The 18,376-nt window shown below is 28.9% G+C and overlaps 2 protein-coding genes across 2 annotated transcripts; one reads left to right on the top strand and one right to left on the bottom strand.

Annotated features, from left to right (window-relative positions):
• Positions 1-1,164: 1,164 nt before the first annotated feature.
• Positions 1,165-1,986, bottom strand: LOC133672923 (citrate-binding protein-like). Its single transcript, XM_062093532.1, has 2 exons — positions 1,720-1,986; positions 1,165-1,548 (listed from the first exon to the last, which is right to left on the bottom strand). The coding sequence occupies exons 1-2, from the start codon at positions 1,984-1,986 to the stop codon at positions 1,165-1,167; spliced, it is 651 nt and encodes a 216-aa protein (XP_061949516.1).
• Positions 1,987-11,014: 9,028 nt separating this feature from the next.
• On the top strand, positions 11,015-14,976 carry LOC133692062 (probable cinnamyl alcohol dehydrogenase 9). Its single transcript, XM_062112741.1, has 5 exons — positions 11,015-11,171; positions 12,112-12,225; positions 13,198-13,711; positions 14,209-14,362; positions 14,649-14,976. The coding sequence occupies exons 1-5, from the start codon at positions 11,074-11,076 to the stop codon at positions 14,855-14,857; spliced, it is 1,089 nt and encodes a 362-aa protein (XP_061968725.1). The 5' UTR covers positions 11,015-11,073; the 3' UTR covers positions 14,858-14,976.
• The last annotated feature ends 3,400 nt before the right edge of the window (positions 14,977-18,376 follow it).

Below are 18,376 nucleotides of genomic sequence, written 5' to 3'. Positions count from 1 at the left end.
GTCGCGAGAGTGTGAAGCACAATAACTAACGACTACGCACATATATAGTAAAAGGTACTGAGAAATTAATTACAAAAAAGAAAAGAAAAATCATTGCCTAAGTATATTAATTGTGGATTGTAGAATCGTTCATATGCCGAAACAAAATCCACTTTTTTTTTGTCATGGAAGTCCGATTTTTGTTTCACCTTTTCTAATGGGACAGTTGTTTTCTTCCATGATTATTACAAGCCGTTGTCCCTCGAGACAAAAGGGCATCTATCTTTGTTAAAGACATGCAAATAGCTTCAGAATCTTGTGGCTATAAATTATTTATGTAGGGAAAAATCATATTCACGAGTCATTTCTATGGTTGTTATTTAAATGTGCTCAGTTTTTAAAATCATAGATACCATACTAATGAGTCCCTTTCATCCTTCACGGATTCATATGTATATCGTTAGCATTGATTTTTGAAATTAATTTAATTAGAATAGGTTGGCATATTGATCCGTCCAAACATTTATAATCACTAGATTAATCGAGCTATTGTTATGCCTTAATTTTATTGGATACAATTACATATAAAGTCATTCAATCTAAAAAATATCATATGAAAGGTGTTGGTTTTAAATTTGGTCAAATTAACCTTGGCACTTTCGATTAAAATAAATTTAAGGTCTTTTATCCAATCTAGTCATTAAAATTACATTCATGTGACAGTTTACTTAGTAAAGAAATTGGATATAAAAGCTTAATTAAATTTTTTTTTTATTAACGTGGATGTTCGGGTTAATTTATACATACCTTGACTAATCTGATGAGCCCTTAAGTTAATGACTATATAAGTTTCTAGTGGCCATGAGGTTTATGAGACTCGAACTGATAATCTTTAAAAAACAAATCTAAAATCTAATCAATTGAATTATACTTTTCAGAGTTTTTATTAAATTATTTTTAATTAAATGTAAAGGGTTTGCCTTAGCAAATTTTAAGTAGAGGGTTTGGTTTGGCATTGACCCAATGTGTAAAACTAGAGAGACATTACAAACAAATGATAGGAAATAAAGAAAAATGGAACTATAAAGTGTTTTCACAAATAGAAAATATTTTAGTAATTTTACTCCATCAATTCCATATACATGCACAACTTTGTACTTTAAATATTATACCTTTTCGGAATTATTACATCTTTTTTAGAACCTTGATTCCTTTCCAACGAGATTCCATATAGTGAGAACCATCATCCTGCTCATAAACTCCACATTTGAAGTAGTGAGATTCCCCTCCACGTCCTTGTGCTTCATACACCAGAGCCCCGTCTATGTATATATGTAGTTTATCAGCATCAACGTCATGGATCACATTAACTCGAAACCATCTGTCATAAATGTTCTTGACAATGACTTCATCACTGTAATAATATAGGTCACCATTGTAGGTTCTAAGCATTAGGGTTGTGGCATGACCAGTTGCTCCAAAGACTTGCATGATGCACACACCAGATGTGCCGCTTGGTACGTACCCATATCCTTCGAATTGCCACACACCAGAAGAGTAATCGTATCCCTGTTAGCAGAAAGATAATTTTATAACTATAAACATAAGATTTATTGGTAATTTATATTTCAAAACTGACCTTAATTATATGCACTTTTCCTTTAACTATAAAGAGAATTACAAATCCAAGCCTTCGGTCCCTAAATTTATGAATTTTAGCACAGGAGGTCTCTTAATTACCTGTATCCGGACCTCAGTACGTGGTCTAGTATGACTAGTAGGGAAATGAGGCTTGTCATTGGAGTACACCCACATCCTACGAATGCCATTTTCGAAGCTGTATCTTTGATCCTCTTGCATATTATATGGCCACTGAACTTCGAAATTTGATTGATCTAGAGGAAGGGAGGTGAATCCTTTTGTGGGATCCAGTGTTCTTGAAGCAATAGCTTGGTACGATATCAGGCTGAAACACAGAAGACTCAACAAAACAATACTTGAAGCCATTTCTTTTTGGCTAGTGAGCCAAGGCAAATAGAAGATGTTTTATGGGGTTTGGTTGAGGAAGAACCATGGTTAATCATGATCTATTTATAGAGATAATAGCTGGTATACTTTTGTATTGATAGAAGCATGCCCAGTTGAAGATTCCTTTGGATTATGTAAGAAATTGTCTTGTGCAAAACAATTTTACGGCACGGTATAGCATCCTCTACTAATAATTTTTTTTAATTGGGTTGCCCATCAGTTTTTAAGCTTTTAGGAAAGGCCGAAATTTATTGCTATTATTTTTACTATGTGATGAACAAATTACTAGAAGAAAGGAGTTTAAAATTAAAAGCAGCATGGCTGAATCAATGAGATGACCATTACTCTCTTCTATCCCCATTGAATTAAACAAAGCAATGTAAAAAAAATGGCCTTCATACTCGGTAGCCTGCAGGGCACGATGAAGCAACGTGATCGTCGTCTAAGAATTCATAAAATATGTATTGATTTAACCTCTGTGATTAGTGGCTTGGTTTTGGAACACTAATTTACTGGAAATTACTTGTAAAAAAATTATCTTAATTAAAAAAATATTTGAGAATCAAATTAAAAAAATATAAAATTTTACATTATTTATTTACAATAATATATGAAAAATGGAATAATGAAGCTTTGCACAGTGAAAAACTAACTATGTTTTAAGTAATACTTAATCATTTTGGCCAATGGCAGCAACTAGTAATTAATGGCATGAATCATTTGTGTTTTTAAGCCTAAAATCACCATCCTAAATCATCAATTGAATCAAGAGACCACACATGTCGGTGAAAAATAGTGTCCTTTTTTTTTTTTTTTGTAATCCGGGGTGTTCGGGCCAGCTTACGAACACTACAACTAATCTTCAGACCCACTGAATACCCTGCAAGCCCAGTATGCAGGTAAGACACCGCGGAGATGACAGACATGCACACTGAAACTTGAATCCAGATGACAGAGATAAGAAAACCTTGCCTCTGCCACTAGTGTCCTTGATGAATAAGTCGGTGGTTGAAGAAATTATTAATCTGAATTAAGGAGGAAAAAAATAAGAAAACATTTAATCAAAACTTTTTTGCGTTACTTTGTTATTTTACAAAAACATGCCTTTTCTATCATAAATATTAATATTAAACAAAAACTTGTTATAATTTAAAAAAAAAACAAGTTTTAATAGAAAAAACAAAAGAAAAACATCAAAAAATAATTTTGACTCAAATATCTTAAAAATATAAGAATGATAAATTTGATAAGAAGTTATATAAAAAAAATTACAATAAAAATAACAAAATAAACATTTTATTCGCATAGAATATTTACTATTAGCTTCATGTATTATTATTCAAAAACTAATTGTTAATATTTCCATAAAAAAATATAATATTATTTAAAAATTATAACATAATCAAATAATTATTTTAATAAATTTATTTAAAGGGAGCCTTATTATAAAATCAAATCAAATAAAAAATTAAGAGATATTATTAAAAAATTTATTAGACCCACATGTTTTTTTTATTTTTTAAAGGAATGAATGACATGTCATCCACCTTTATTTTTAAAAAAATTAAATAAATAATATATCGTTCACCTACAACATTTTCAAATTATTACAGGTTGTTCAGGTGACTGAAAAATCATGGCTAGATTTTTGAACTCCAAAAACTCAAATTTAATTTAACTTAAAAACATGAAAAGAAAAACATCAAACAAACCTCGAAAATCCTAATTATAATCATAAAAGACATTTTAATTAGATAACAAACTCAAAATAAAAAAAATATTTGTCAAGTCATGATCTACTTTTGAAGATAGAAACCACTTTTATTGAGTTCTCTTGGAATCCAATTCTTCGCTACCAAAATTGTAATGTGGCCATTCAAGAGTGTTTTCTCTCCTCTCTTTTTTTTTTTTTGACTCTCCTTTTCCTTTAATAATAATAAGGAATTAAAATGTAAAACAAATAAAGTTTTGTAGTTGAAATATAAATGTTAAAAATAAAGACTAAATATGCAAAACATGAAACTTGAGGGACCAAATTGAGATTTTCAATATCTTTTGTATGGTGTAATTGAAAAACGTTTTTAAAATAACAATTTTGATCCTTGATCTTTTAATTATTATTTTAAAAACAATCTAAATTTCAAGATATTCGACACATCTGATATGCGAGAGCAAGCAGATCAAAATATATACCAAGACATAGAATCATATGAACACAACTTGTAAGGATGAAAGTAAAAGGAAATAATAGTGACCAAAGTGTAAATAAATAAAAAATTAGAGACCTATTCAATTCCCATTGTGGTTGTGCCGGCTCCTGGGCCTAGGCCTAACCTTTCAGTTACTGATCTGCGGTTTAACATGGCTCAAACCACTCTGGATGGAAAGAAGAGCAGGCTTAGATTCAAGGATTTGGCTAGGATGAAAGGGTATGCTACTGTCTTTGTACGTGTCCAGCCACTAGTACAGACAAGGGAGAAAGCAGCCCCAAGCGAGCCGAGGATAGCGACTCTATTATTGACACTCGGAAACGGGTCTGTACAGTTGATCCACTGCATGTTGAGGTGGGGGTAGCCAGCCTGAAATGGCCCCAAACCCATATATGAATATTTTGAGTTGGAATTGCCATGGCATGAGAAATTCCCTGTGTGCCACCGTATTCATAGTTATTGTTTGCTTAATTTAAAGCTGATGATGCGGTTACATAGATTGATATGCCTTTTTGCTGACTTAATTTGGGATCATGGAAGATCGTTCATGATTTTTTGAGAAACCTAATTGGATTCGCAAACTTTATTGCCACTACGATCATGCTTTTGTTAATGGGGCTGTTCATTGACCAGCAACGAATCTTACCATCTCATTATCAGAAAAAAAAACATTTAGAAACTAACATAAATAATCGACTTATGTATTTCTGAAACTTTTTTTTTAATATCTAGCATTTAATATTATATTTAGAACTTATTAGTTTACATGTATGCCCTATGGTGCTACGGGTTGGATAAAGAAATGAATATAAAAAGAATATTAAGATTTTAAAAATTATTTGGTATTGTTATTCAATCTTATTTAGTAGATTAACTTTGAAACTTTCTTATTTGATTCCTTGTCTAGCCCAGATTTATAATTAAATTGCATGAAAATTAACTCAACATGACCTAATCAACTTGATCGATCTAAAAGAAACTCAATCCACTAATAATAAAAATTTTAAAGATGAAATTGACAAAAAAAAAAAAATATTCTGACTCAATTTCTTATCTAACTCAAATTTAAAATTAAAACGTGTGAGAGTTGTCCTAATATGACTTAGTTAACTTGGCCAGTTTAAAAATAACCTGGTTAATTAATAAAAAAATATAATAATAAAATTTACATAAAAATACTTTTAGACTCAACTCCTTACTTAGCGAAAAGTTTTATTATAGTCTATCTTTTATTATAATTTTGAGAAACAAAATAAATATTCCCAAATAAATGGCAATCGTAAATCTAAGACACCACCAAGCATTTAATATTTTTGTTTATAATTAAATATTAATCATGAGGCCATTTGACAAAAAGTGAGAAGTTCTAATCCAGAAACTAAAACTAATTATTATCGGCTGACAAACAACTCTCCACCATCTTTTCCGACTAGGAATGCATTAAATGAGTCTCCATTTCAATTGATTGCACGAGAGGCAACTTCCCAAGCATTAAAATTAAATAAGATTCCTCGAAATTTGTTAGCCGAAAGACATTAAATGAACCCACTCACTTTTATAATTGATTTCTCAATATACACAAAAGGTTGAGAAATATTTTTCAACTTTCTCTAAAATTTGTCGAATAGAGCTTAATTACTTTTGTTGAAACTTTTTTCCAATCGAAGTCCTTTTTCACAGAGTAATTGAATAATATGTTATTTGTATTGTTCACTGCAATTAGGACGGTCAATTAGTACCTAATAGTTGGATTTCTTGATATACATATTTTATTTATTATTTATTAAGGTATGTATATATTATCATCAAATCTAAAAAAATATTATTCATTTAAATAGTTGGATAATAGTTGGATTTCTTGATATACATATTTTATTTATTATTTATTAAGGTATGTATATATTATATTATATTTTAAAAAATCTAAATATTTTATAAATATATTTATATAATATAAACATATATTTTAGAATAGGTTCAGGTGGATTTAAGATTGGGTTTAACAATATTTATACTTTATTTTTTATTCATCAAATCTAAAAAAATATTATTCATTTAAATAGTTGGATATTAATCAGGTTCAGATTGAATTGTCGTAAAGGAATCCTACATGAAATAGTGTAATAACATCTTTGTCCATCCAAAAAACGATTTAGCTCCTCTGGAATTTATTTATTTTTAATTTAGCAAACCAGAAATTTGTGCTACAATAGTGTATGAGAAGATTAATTGGCATTAACATCCAACTAGAAATGCAATCAAATTAAGAGTTTATAGTTGAAGCCGAAGGAGTTGTTGGGTTGATCTTAGGTAGAAGCAATAATAAGCCGTCAAATCCATATTTAAGTTGCCCACCGGCCTCCTGCTCCTCCTCCTTTGATGACAACCATCTCAAAATCTGATATAAATTTACGGTAGTCGACAAGAGTGGCCATAACAGGATATTGCCCGTGCTTCGCTACTGTTTTGGATTAATTTTTAAAAATATATAAAAAATAGAAAAAAAATTATTTTATTATTAAAATTTATCTAAAGAGTTAATTTTAAAACCACTTAACTCAATTCTTTACTTAACTCAAGTTTTTAATTAAATCATATAAGAACTAACTCAACTTAAATAGATCAATTTTATAGGTTTAATATTTTGTTTATAAACTTTTTTATTTAATTATATAATAAAAATAGATATTCACTAAATTAAACACTAATTTAAAAATAGACACGTTTTTTAGGCAATTATCCCTATAGAAAAAAATCAAAAATCCATAATGCAGTCTATTCTAATACAATATTAAAGGATGAAATTGAAAAATAATAAATGAAAAACAATTAAAAGATCTATATATATATCTTATCGGTTGGTAAACTCGTCAAACCTATAAATCGGTTAAGTCATGCTAGTATGTCAAACCTGTGAATTGAGTTATGAACTCCAATAAAATTATCATTTGTTTCTTTAATTGTTATTTATTTAAATATATGATAACAAAAATAGACGACTGTGAAATCAAATATCAACCTAATACTAAAATGCTTTTTTTAGATGGCAATAACCTCATAAAAGATGAAGTGAAATTAATTATAAAACTGAATTCTCAATTAACTTAGTATCTAAGGATAAAAAAAATTAAAAAAAGTTCAATTTGTCATACCTCTAAACTACGTCAACTAGCCAAACTTGTGAAATAGATCCATGAACTTTATAAAGTTCAATAACATAACTTTTTTCAAATACTATTTTTTAACTATATGATAAAAAATAGATAATAAAAAAAATCAAGTTCAATTAAAAAAAAATACTCCACCAAACTCATAAACCAGGACAACCCGGATTACCCTCGCAAACCCGTAAATAGTGTTAACTTTATAAAAAGGTAAAATAAAAAAAAATATGAAGTCAAATTATCAATCATTCTAATATTAAAAGATAAAATTTAAAAAAAATTAAAAAAATTATAACAAAAATTCAAAAAGAAAAAGAAAGAAAGAAAGCAAAACATTATGTATTATTATTGTCATTCATGGTGTAATATGTGTTGGTGAACAGTAATTTCCTCACACTTTTTAATTTTTGTTACTTTATAAAGTTTAATAACATAACTTTTATGTAAATTTATTTTTTAAACTATATGAAAAAAAAATAAACTATAAAAAAAGTCAAGTTGAATTAAAAAAAAAGACAATCCACCAAACTCGTAAATCATGTAACTTGGGTTACTTTGGTAAACTTGTAAACCACGTTAATCTCGTATAAAGATAAAATAAAATGATATTGGGTAAAAAATAAAAAATTGTTTTTTTTGGGTGATTTTTTAAAAAATATAAATTAAAAGAAAACTATAAATTATATTCTAAACTAAAATTTTTTTTAAAAAAATCATCAATATTTCAGGTAGAAGAAAACAACCAGACATCAAATCCACATTTAAGTTGCCCACCTGCCTCCTGCTCCTCCTTTGATGACAAGAGAGAGCGCCCTTGTTTTCTAATCTAGGAAACAGTGACCTTACTGGCTTTCACAACCACTACGAGCCCCTCGCATTTATTTCTACTTCAAAACAATGAAAATGATAAATTTTTAACTTGTTTTTTTAAAGTTATTCTCCAACTGTTTTTTTTTATATGATTATTGATGGTTTTAATATTTTTATGTTAAAAATACAAAACTTATTTTATATATTTTTATTTAAAATATACAACACATCATATTATCAAATACTTGGTGTGTGTTTGATATGGTAGCTTTTACGTTTGCAATTTAAAGTTAAAAAAAAACATGTTTTAAAAAAACTATAAATTATAATTTTTTCTTGATTAAAATTTTAAAAACAAATCAGTCATACTATAACATATATTGATTAATCAAATAATTTTAAAACTATAATTATATATAAAAAATAGTTTTAACCACACCACCTTCTAAACCAACTCTTATTGATAATAAGATGCATTGTATTTTATTTTATTGGAACAAAAAAATGGACTGGTCATCTTAAATTATAAACAAAATATTAATATTTTATGAAATTAAGTATGAAGTATTATTAAGTATGAAGCTAAAGATGTAGAGAAAATGTTGTTTTCAATACCCATTAACATTTTGGGTTGCATTTTGATTTTTTTTTTCATTTGGTTATTGATTTTATTTTTAACTCAATCCTTATATGATTACATGATGTGTTTACAAGGATTTAGAGTTGATAATTTATTTTTCATATAATTATCGCTATATCAAAAAATATTTCCGCATTGAATTGGTATCAAAGAAATATATAGCATTACAGTATGGTTTATTTTTTAAAAAGTTTAGTTAAATAAAAAATAATTAAAAAAACTAGGTTATTAAACTTTGTGGAATCAATTTGTTTTAGTTTGCTATTTATGAAGTTATCATAATCTTATAAAAAAGTCTTAGTATTGGTTTGACGTTTGATTTTGTGATCGTCTATTTTTGTTATCATATAGTTAAATAAATAATAGTACAAAAAACGTTATTAATTCCAATGGAATTCATTACCCGGTTTGCAGGTTTAACATGTTAATCCAGTTTGCCTGATTCACAAGTTTAGTAGGTTTACCCATAAAACATGATATGTTTTTCTTAGTTTATAGTCCTTTAATTTTCTGAATTGATCTTATTTATTAGATAAATTCAAAGAAAAAAATCAACTCAATAATGAAAAATATAATTAAATAAAAACCTCAAATTAAATGATAAAATTGAAATAGAAAAATATAAAAATAGAGGGTTAAAAAATTTAAAGAAAATAAAAACCTCATATTAAATGATGAAATTAAAAAATAAAAAATAAGTAAAAAACTTTTATTATATGATAAAAAAATATGTAAATTGATTTACCATCAATATAATACTAAAAAATAAAATTGAATAAAATTTCATATTAAAAAATAATTAAAAAAATCTCAAATAGTCAACTCTCACAAGCGCGTGAACATGGGTGAGCAAAAAAACCAAAGAACCGATTAAACTGAGAAAACCGGAAAAAAAATAACAGAAAAAACTAAATCATGAAAAAAACCGATTAAAATGATTAAAATTTTGAAAAAACTAACCGGTTATGTTCGGTTTTATAAGCCTGAAACTGAAAAAACCAAACTGAACTCAAACAAAAAAAAACCGGAGAAAACTGAGCCAAACTAGAAAAAACCAAGTCAAACCGGTTAGTTTGAACAAGTTTTTTCTCTAAAAAACCAAACCGAAATCGGTTGGTTTGAATTGGTTTCTTTTTTTAAAATTTGATTTGATTAATTTTTAATAAAAACCGAATCAAACTGAAAATGTTCACCTCTGAGCATGAAAAAACCCATAACATAAACTATTTTTCTTTGTTTTATATAAGTGTCCAACCCAATACTTTATAATTGTATTGATAATAAAAATAAAAATAACTAGATTTTTTATTATTTTATTTCTCTCATCAAACTCAAATCATTAAATTAAAAATTAAAAATTAATGATGAGATTGGAAACTGTTTCCAAATAATGCAAATCATTTAATTAAAATAATGTTTCCATTTTTATCATATTTTAAACTAGACTATCATTCTATTTACATTTAATAAAATTTAATTATAAACTAACTAGAGAAACTATTTAGTTCATTTTATAAAACTAGAAAAATTAATTTATAATTTATTTCAATTTAATATATATAACAATCATATTTTTAACAGAACATGTAAAAATATGGTGAAATTATTTTAAACCATAGATTTAAAACCCTATTTAGATAAACTTGTAAAAGAATTTTAAAACTTTTTTTTTTTTGAAATCAAAACAACATTTGTTTTAAATAAAAGAAATTCACAAAAAAGTCAAATGATCTAATTTTAACCGGATTAGGCTCATAATGAACCGGTCAATCAGGTTTTTGAATGAGTTTTAAAATACGGTTTTTAAACGTAAAAAATTCAATTGGAATAAAAAAAGGAGTAATAATTCAAATTTTAAAACAAAACATAACATAATCAATTAATTCTTAAAATAAAAAAGGACTGCTAACTAGACACACGTCTCAATCATCGTTAAGAAAAAGTAACAATAACCATAAAAAGCGAAAATGTGGCTTTCTGGACATGTATGATTGCTGTAGTTGATTTGTGTGTTTTAAAAAATTTAAATTTTTTTATTTTAAATAAATATTTTTAAAATATTTTAATATATTAATATTAAAAATTAAAAAAATATTATTTTAACATATTAACAAATAAAATATATTTTTAAAAATAACACAACCACACTCCCAACCACGATTTTATATATATACACACACGATCACTGGCTTATTGTTCTGCACTGAGTTTAAACTCATCAAGGAAGTGAAAAGCAGAGAGAATGGCAAAATCACCAGAAGAAGAACATCCACATAAGGCTCTTGGCTGGGCTGCCAAAGATAGTTCTGGGGTCCTTTCTCCCTTTCATTTCTCAAGAAGGTTATTGCTTTCTCTTTGTTTATGGTCTTTTTTCCTTCTCCTTTTCTTTTTGTATATGGTTCTTGGTTTTCTTGATTGTATGTACATATGTGTGAGTGAAAAAGATGGTAACTTTGATGGTTTATAGAGGATGTTCAACGTTTTGTGATAATGCCAAGATGAAAAAGATTGAATCTTTAGCATTTAGCACAAAGAGGGTACTGAGATTTTGTAGCTTTGGTTAATCATTAGGTGAATAAGAATTTTAAATTGTAAAAATAATAAATAAGTAAAAAAGTAAGTAAATAGAGAGAGAGAGAGAGAGAGATATTTAGATTTAAGGGGTTGAGGTGTTAATTAAAAAATATTTCTTTTTGGGAAGTGATAAATAAATATTGTTAGAAGAATATCTTTCTGTGAAGAGTGATAGTATATGATGGATCTATTCTAAGTCGTATGCTTTCTTTATTTTTCTCTTCTTTTTTTAAGTTTGATGCGATCCCTTTGAGGGAAAGCTTCTTTTAGCTGGTTGTTTTCATCGCAAAAGACAAATCATGGTGTGCCAAGTCATCTTTCGAAGGGGTGATTCCATGATTTTGGTGGAAAAATCAAACAAATGATGTTGCAGATGCTGATAAAACATGATGTAATGTAATGTAAGAAAAACATAATATATATTGAATGTCGTGTTTATTCTAATCAATTGGTAATTTCTTTTGGTTAGATTGTATTATGGTGTACCAACTAGACGGTACCTTTTTTAATTATTCACTGAATTTGGTGCCTACAGATTATTTTACTGAAATTGTTGAACTAACCAGCTTATATTGATACTTGGTTCTTTACCAGCTTTGTTTTGTACTGCTTCTAGACTTATACCAGACGAATTTTGGGCGCAAAATTTTTCATAAGCAATCCTGTTATTGTTGTTATTTCAAGTTCTTGCTTGTATTATTGGCAGGGACAATGGAGTTGAAGATGTGACCATAAAAATCCTGTACTGTGGAGTTTGCCATTCGGACTTGCACGCTGCCAAGAATGAATGGGGGTTTTCCAGATATCCTTTGGTTCCTGGGTATGATCTTCTTATCACATTCACAAAATAGATTCTACTCGTTCTATCAGCCAAAGCTGATAATTGATTTTGTGCATTGAGAGTATAATGCAATATTCATTCCCTTTTCAAAATTTTTATTCTTATCGTTATTTGCTGAATCATGCCTGCCCATAACTGTTATTTGCACATAAGCCACTAATGCAAAGCCAGATCCTTTTTGTTGTCAAAGTTCTACCGTATTAAGGATGGCCTTTATGAAGTTCCAAAGAAAATAACACTTAAACAACTGAAACTGCCTTGAGGCTGTCTTCTGCATCTCTACATTGAGAAATGCTGAAACACTCTGCATGTGAGCATATGCCGAACATCAATTAGCATTGATTGCTTGTAACTGTGTAATGCCCTGGACATGATATTGAACTATTTTGTTACTTGAGAGTTTGTACCTTCAGATATTATATTTGTGGCTGGCTGCAGAGAAGGTGCTTAAACAACTTTTAGTCTGACCGAATGCTAACTGCTGGGGACGCTTATCTATACACTAGCAATGCCATTGTTCTGCCAGCTGCTAGATGATTTTACTTTGATGCTGTCCCCAAGAATGCCACTCCTAGATTTATAATTGCTGAAATTGAATTCATTGCTTACCTCATTTTTAGTTCTTTCCATTGAATACATACAGACAAAGAACTGTTCTGCTGAGTGTTGGATGATTGGCTAAGATATAGTGTGCTGTAAGGATTTTATTCTTAGGTTTATGATTGCAGATACTGAACTTACGCTTAACTTATTTGCAAAATACTCTTAGGACTTGGTAATTTCCTTGTGTCACAAATGGAGTGAAGGATTAAAATCTGACCTTTTATGTATGTTGTGCCTGGTGCACTTTGTATTGGACATGATGGAGGTATAACAAATTTTGAATTTTTTCTTGTGCTATTTGCATGTTAAGTAATGTGGAAGATAATAAATGCCATTGCTTTTCTGCAGGCATGAAATTGTTGGTATTGTGACAAAAATTGGAAGCAATGTGAAGAAGTTCAAAGTGGACGATCAGGTTGGTGTTGGAGTAATGGTGAACTCCTGTAAGTCATGCGAGTATTGCGACCAGGACTTGGAGAATTACTGCCCTAAAATGATATTTACATACAATGCCCAAAACCATGATGGGACAAAAACTTATGGTGGTTATTCTGATACAATTGTGGTTGACCAGCACTTTGTACTCCGTATCCCTGATAGCATGCCTGCTGATGGGGCTGCACCACTATTATGTGCTGGGATCACAGTGTACAGCCCAATGAAATATTATGGAATGACAGAACCAGGGAAGCATTTGGGAATCGTAGGATTGGGGGGGCTTGGTCATGTTGCTGTGAAGATTGGTAAGGCCTTTGGTTTGAAAGTTACAGTCATCAGTTCATCATCAAGAAAGGAGAGGGAAGCACTTGATAGACTTGGTGCTGATTCGTTCCTTGTGAGCAGTGACCCTGGGAAAATGAAGGTATGCGATATCACTCACAAATAATAACAGATTGAACCGCTAAATAATAACACAGTAAAAGTTAAGGTTTTGGGTGACTAATTAATATGGCCTGTTTCCTTGTAGTTCTTATTTGCAGTTGTTAAAGGTTATAGAATTTGATTGATGTTTGGTATGCAGTGGATATATATTAACAAATCAGGGCTTGTATTCAATTTGAGTGCAAGTCTAGTTCCACCTTTTGAAATTCATTCACTCACTGAAGAAAGAAGACTTGCATGAGGATATGAATTTTGCTTATTACTTTGTTTAAATTACCCTCAACATGTCTGTGTTAACATGTGTAGAGGCACACTTGTATTTGTTATTTATAAATTGAACTGTTCCAGCTTACCCTAATAGCTTAAGATTTTAGAGTAGATACCGGTTGCTAACTCAAATCTTTCATGAAGTTTAGACCGATAAGTTTCATTACCATTTACGAGAGATCCTGATGATTTGTGATGCTTTATTTGCAGGCAGCATTTGGCACTATGGATTACATCATTGACACTGTGTCTGCAGTTCATGCCTTGGCTCCACTTCTAAGTCTGCTGAAGACAAATGGAAAACTTGTTACTTTGGGCTTGCCTGAGAAGCCCCTTGAGCTGCCTATCTTCCCTTTGGTCTTGGGTAAGTTTCTCCATTCCTGATCCCCAAATTCAGGGAGCTAACAATAAGGGTTACATGAGAAGGGGTGTAGAGAAATGTTTGCAAGATCGCATGTTGATGAGTCAACCTGGTCTGTGCTTTCTGAATTAAGATTAAGTACTTTTGAGTAAATGGAACTTAAGCTGTAACAAACCACCTACAAACCTCATTGTATTTATCAGTCACCATAACCTCTAAAACGTAGCCTTACAAACATGACATTGGCTTGAAAATCTGTATTATACTATTGACCATCTTCTTCTTGCAGGGCGAAAGCTAGTTGGTGGAAGTGATATTGGAGGGGTGAAAGAGACTCAAGAGATGTTGGACTTCTGTGCGAAGCACAGTATTACCTCAGATGTTGAGGTGATCCGAATGGATCAAATCAACACAGCCATGGATAGGCTTGCCAAATCGGATGTCAGGTACCGGTTTGTGATTGATGTGGCCAACTCCCTGTCACAATCTCAGTTATGAAGCCCTCGATTCCTCTCTAGGTCTTTCAGCTAAAACCAAGTCACGATATGCTTCGTATACTGTCCCTTCTCTGTTCCGAGGCATGGATAATGGAATAAGGTTTAATAAGGTTTCTAGCACCAGATCTTTTTTACATTTTGTGCTCCTTGGAGTGATAGAACATTTGAAGTGTTGTTGTCTTGGACTTGTGTTTCTGTATGTTTTTAATTATATCTGATCGCCTAGTAATGTTTCGATAACAAGCACAAAGGTTTTTGTTTTTTGTTCCTTAGATACAATTGGCCATGCAGGTGTTTTTATCTTAATAGTAATGGCATGGCATCCTCAGACACAAAATTGGTTTGCCCTTGATCAAAGCAGAATTGAACAAGTTTATGGCCAGTCTCTCTATTGTCTAATGGTAAAAAACAACAAATTAATTTTCATGCATTTTACACCTATATTAAACAAGAATAAGAAGTTGAGTAAAAAAGCTTTACGATTGACCTGAAAGGTTATGTTTAATAATAATAATCCTTTCATGTTTAATAATAATAATGTTAAATAGTTTTATTTTAATTTTTTTTTTCTATTTTATCTTGAATTTAAATTGATTTTAGTTTATTTTTTACAAGATTATCGTAGTTTTAAACAAACAAATATTATGGTATTTAGTTGATGTTAAATTTTATGAGTATTTATTTTTATTATTATATCATCAAGTAAAAAAAATTAAAAAAACAAAGTTGTTAAACCTAATAGAATTCATAATTTTGGTTGCGAGTTTGATGGTTTAAATCATGAAGCTCAAAACGATCTAATATATTATCATTTTAATATTAAATTGTTTTATTAATTGTTCGGGTTTGTCTTTGGACCTTTTAAGATTACTAAGTCATATCGAGACAACTCTTATATAATTAAATTTGAAACTCGAGTTAGATAAGGAGTCGAGTTTGAAGTTTTTTAAGTTGACCTGTTGGGTTAAGTTTAATAAAAATATCAAAGAATTCACTGTAATATGAAAAGTTTAAAGTTTTTTTGACCCAACTCATAATGTAACACTGACTAGGAAACTAATTATAAAAAAACTATGTTGTGAGGTGTTTTTACTATATTCTTTACAATATGCACTCTCTCACAAATCATTGTGGATTGAGATAATCAATTTTTTTTTTAATTTTTAGTTTGATTATTGAACTTCATTTTTGCACAATTGAACCTTTTGGAGCTCAAATTGGTGTCTGATTGCTTTTTTTTTTTTTTTTTTTTAAGAAAGGGTTGAATTGATAGATAGAGGATCAAAATAAAAAACATGAGGAAATAGATGGTAACTTTGAATTTTGGACAAAAATTTTTATTTTGGTCTCCTTTTTTTTGTTTTAAAGGTGACCGGTTTTTTTAGTTGTCAGAAATTCAATTTTGATACAAAATATTATTTCCCTCCTTTTTCAAACTTCTTTTTTTGTGAGAAGAGAGAGAGAAGTCTGTTTGACTCCAAAGTAGAGAAAGAAAATAGTCATTGACACCTATTCTGAATATCAAAATGGTTGAAATAGATGCTAACATGTTTTTTTTGGTAAGGAAAGTTTTATAGTGGTTGTTTTGAGCCTTGATATTATTTAGAAAATTTATTCTATTTGATTTTGTGATTTGAGCATTTTTTGGGTTTATTGCATTGCTAAACATACATGTTCTAGGAATGTTTGTAGGGTGCTTTTGCCTTTAAATGAGTTGAAAAATGGATTTTTTGAGTTAAAAATTAATAGTCTTGATTTTCCAGCCTCTATAGTGGTGAGTGGAATCTGGGCTTGCAGATGTTGAATTGTCTACTTATTTTTTTATTTTTTTTCTTTAAGAAAGGATGGATGATAACGTGTCTGCTCCTTTAAACAAGAAAAAAAAAAGACAAGGCATGCTGGCTTGGGTTGTTCCTTTCAAACTCGTAGTGCATTGGGATTTATTTTTGTCTTTTTTTTCTTTAGATAAAGATTTTTAAAAAAGTATATTAAAATTAGTTGAGTTCATGACCTAGAAGGCAGGTTCAACAAGTTAAGCCATCATTTAGTATATTTTTTTTCTTTAATGCATTTTTATTTTTTTTAAAAGCAATTTCACAATTTGTTATTAATTATTTGCTTTTGTTATCTAAGTCTCATGCATCTTTCATGTTTTGTTTTCTTTTAAGAAAAGTATTTCATATAAAAATATTCAAATGCGCTTTATTGTCATATAATTCTATTAAATAAAAAACAATCTTTGAGATAATTTTTTTTTTATTGAATCTAATAGCGTGCATGACTTGCAACAAGAGTTTGGTTGGTTTACTTAAGTTCACTTGATTTTTTAAAAAAAAAATAGTTTTTTTTTTGTTAATTTAATCTTTCAATATGTTTCCATTTCAATATTAGATAAAAATAATGTTTAATATGTAGCTAATTTTAAATTCATGATTAAAATTTATTTATTTCTTAAAATATATATTAGCAATACTTAGATTTTTTTTTTCCTTAGAAAACAAACTTTACGCTGACCCGCGGTGTATTGCATGCTACATGACTAGTTAAAAGCTAAATAGAATGAAATATGAAAGATTATGGGATACAAATTAACGGAGGTGAAAGTAATATTACCACATTAATAGCTAAAGTTGTATTGACGTGGTTTTTTTTAAATATTTTTTTAAAATTTGATTTTTAATGCTAGGTTTTATTTATTGGATATATTTTATCGTAATCAATTTGCATTTTTAAAAACTTTCGATATTAAAAGCTTTGTTAAAGAATAAAACTTGTGAAATTCATTTGATTTTTAATTAAAGATTAATGCTAATTCGACAAACTTTAATATTATTTGTAGACATAATTTTCAGCACCTAAAATTAAATAAGCATACATATAAAAACATTTAGTTTTATTAAAATATATAACCGAATATAATCTCTATTTAAAATATTCTTATAAAAGAATAAATAATCATTTAATTCTTCACTTGAATTTGATTTATAGCGACTTGAATTATTTGTGAAATCAAGCCAAAATTTGTAAATTGCAAAAAAATTAATTTATGTGTATATTACAGAGCAAGATTTGATGATTTGATATTTAAGGAGTACCTTTAATTTTTCTTCAAAGTATTGTTGAAAAACTCTTATGGGGTGTTTAGTCTTGATCCAACAAACTTTTATTCTTTATAGACTTCAAGCGTAAATGAAAGAGGCTTGAAAGCTTTTGATAGAGCTTTCTTACTTGAAGTGCTTGTCTTGAAGAAGATTTTGTATCCCATGTCATCACTCAATTCTGGGTTATTTCACTTTTTTTCAAAATAAAAAATAAAAATAAAATAAAGGCTGACAACGTGAAGAAAGTAGGCCAAGGAATATAGGTATAATTTTAGAGGATATTCAAGGCCTAATTGTACCCCTTTCTACCAAAAAAAAAAAGAGAAACAGTGCAAATTGAAGGTCAGATAAAATGATTGTTGGATGAATTTGCATAAAAAGTAAGTCCAAGGACATAATTAAATTTTTACTAGGCCAAG

The sequence above is a fragment of the Populus nigra genome, chromosome 1 (genome assembly GCF_951802175.1).
Source record: "Populus nigra chromosome 1, ddPopNigr1.1, whole genome shotgun sequence".
Lineage (NCBI taxonomy): Eukaryota > Viridiplantae > Streptophyta > Magnoliopsida > Malpighiales > Salicaceae > Populus > Populus nigra.
Note: the sequence above shows the minus strand (reverse complement) of the source record. Positions and strands in the feature narration are given on the sequence as shown.

Coding starts and splice junctions, on each gene's coding strand:
- LOC133672923 (XM_062093532.1), bottom strand. CDS start 1,986: ATGGCTTCAAGTATTGTTTTGTTGAGTCTTCTGTGTTTCAGCCTGATA. Junction 1,549..1,719: donor GTACTGAGGTCCGGATACAG/GTAATTAAGAGA, acceptor TTCTGCTAACAG/GGATACGATTACTCTTCTGG.
- LOC133692062 (XM_062112741.1), top strand. CDS start 11,074: ATGGCAAAATCACCAGAAGAAGAACATCCACATAAGGCTCTTGGCTGG. Junction 12,226..13,197: donor AGATATCCTTTGGTTCCTGG/GTATGATCTTCT, acceptor GCTTTTCTGCAG/GCATGAAATTGTTGGTATTG. Junction 14,363..14,648: donor TATCTTCCCTTTGGTCTTGG/GTAAGTTTCTCC, acceptor TTCTTCTTGCAG/GGCGAAAGCTAGTTGGTGGA.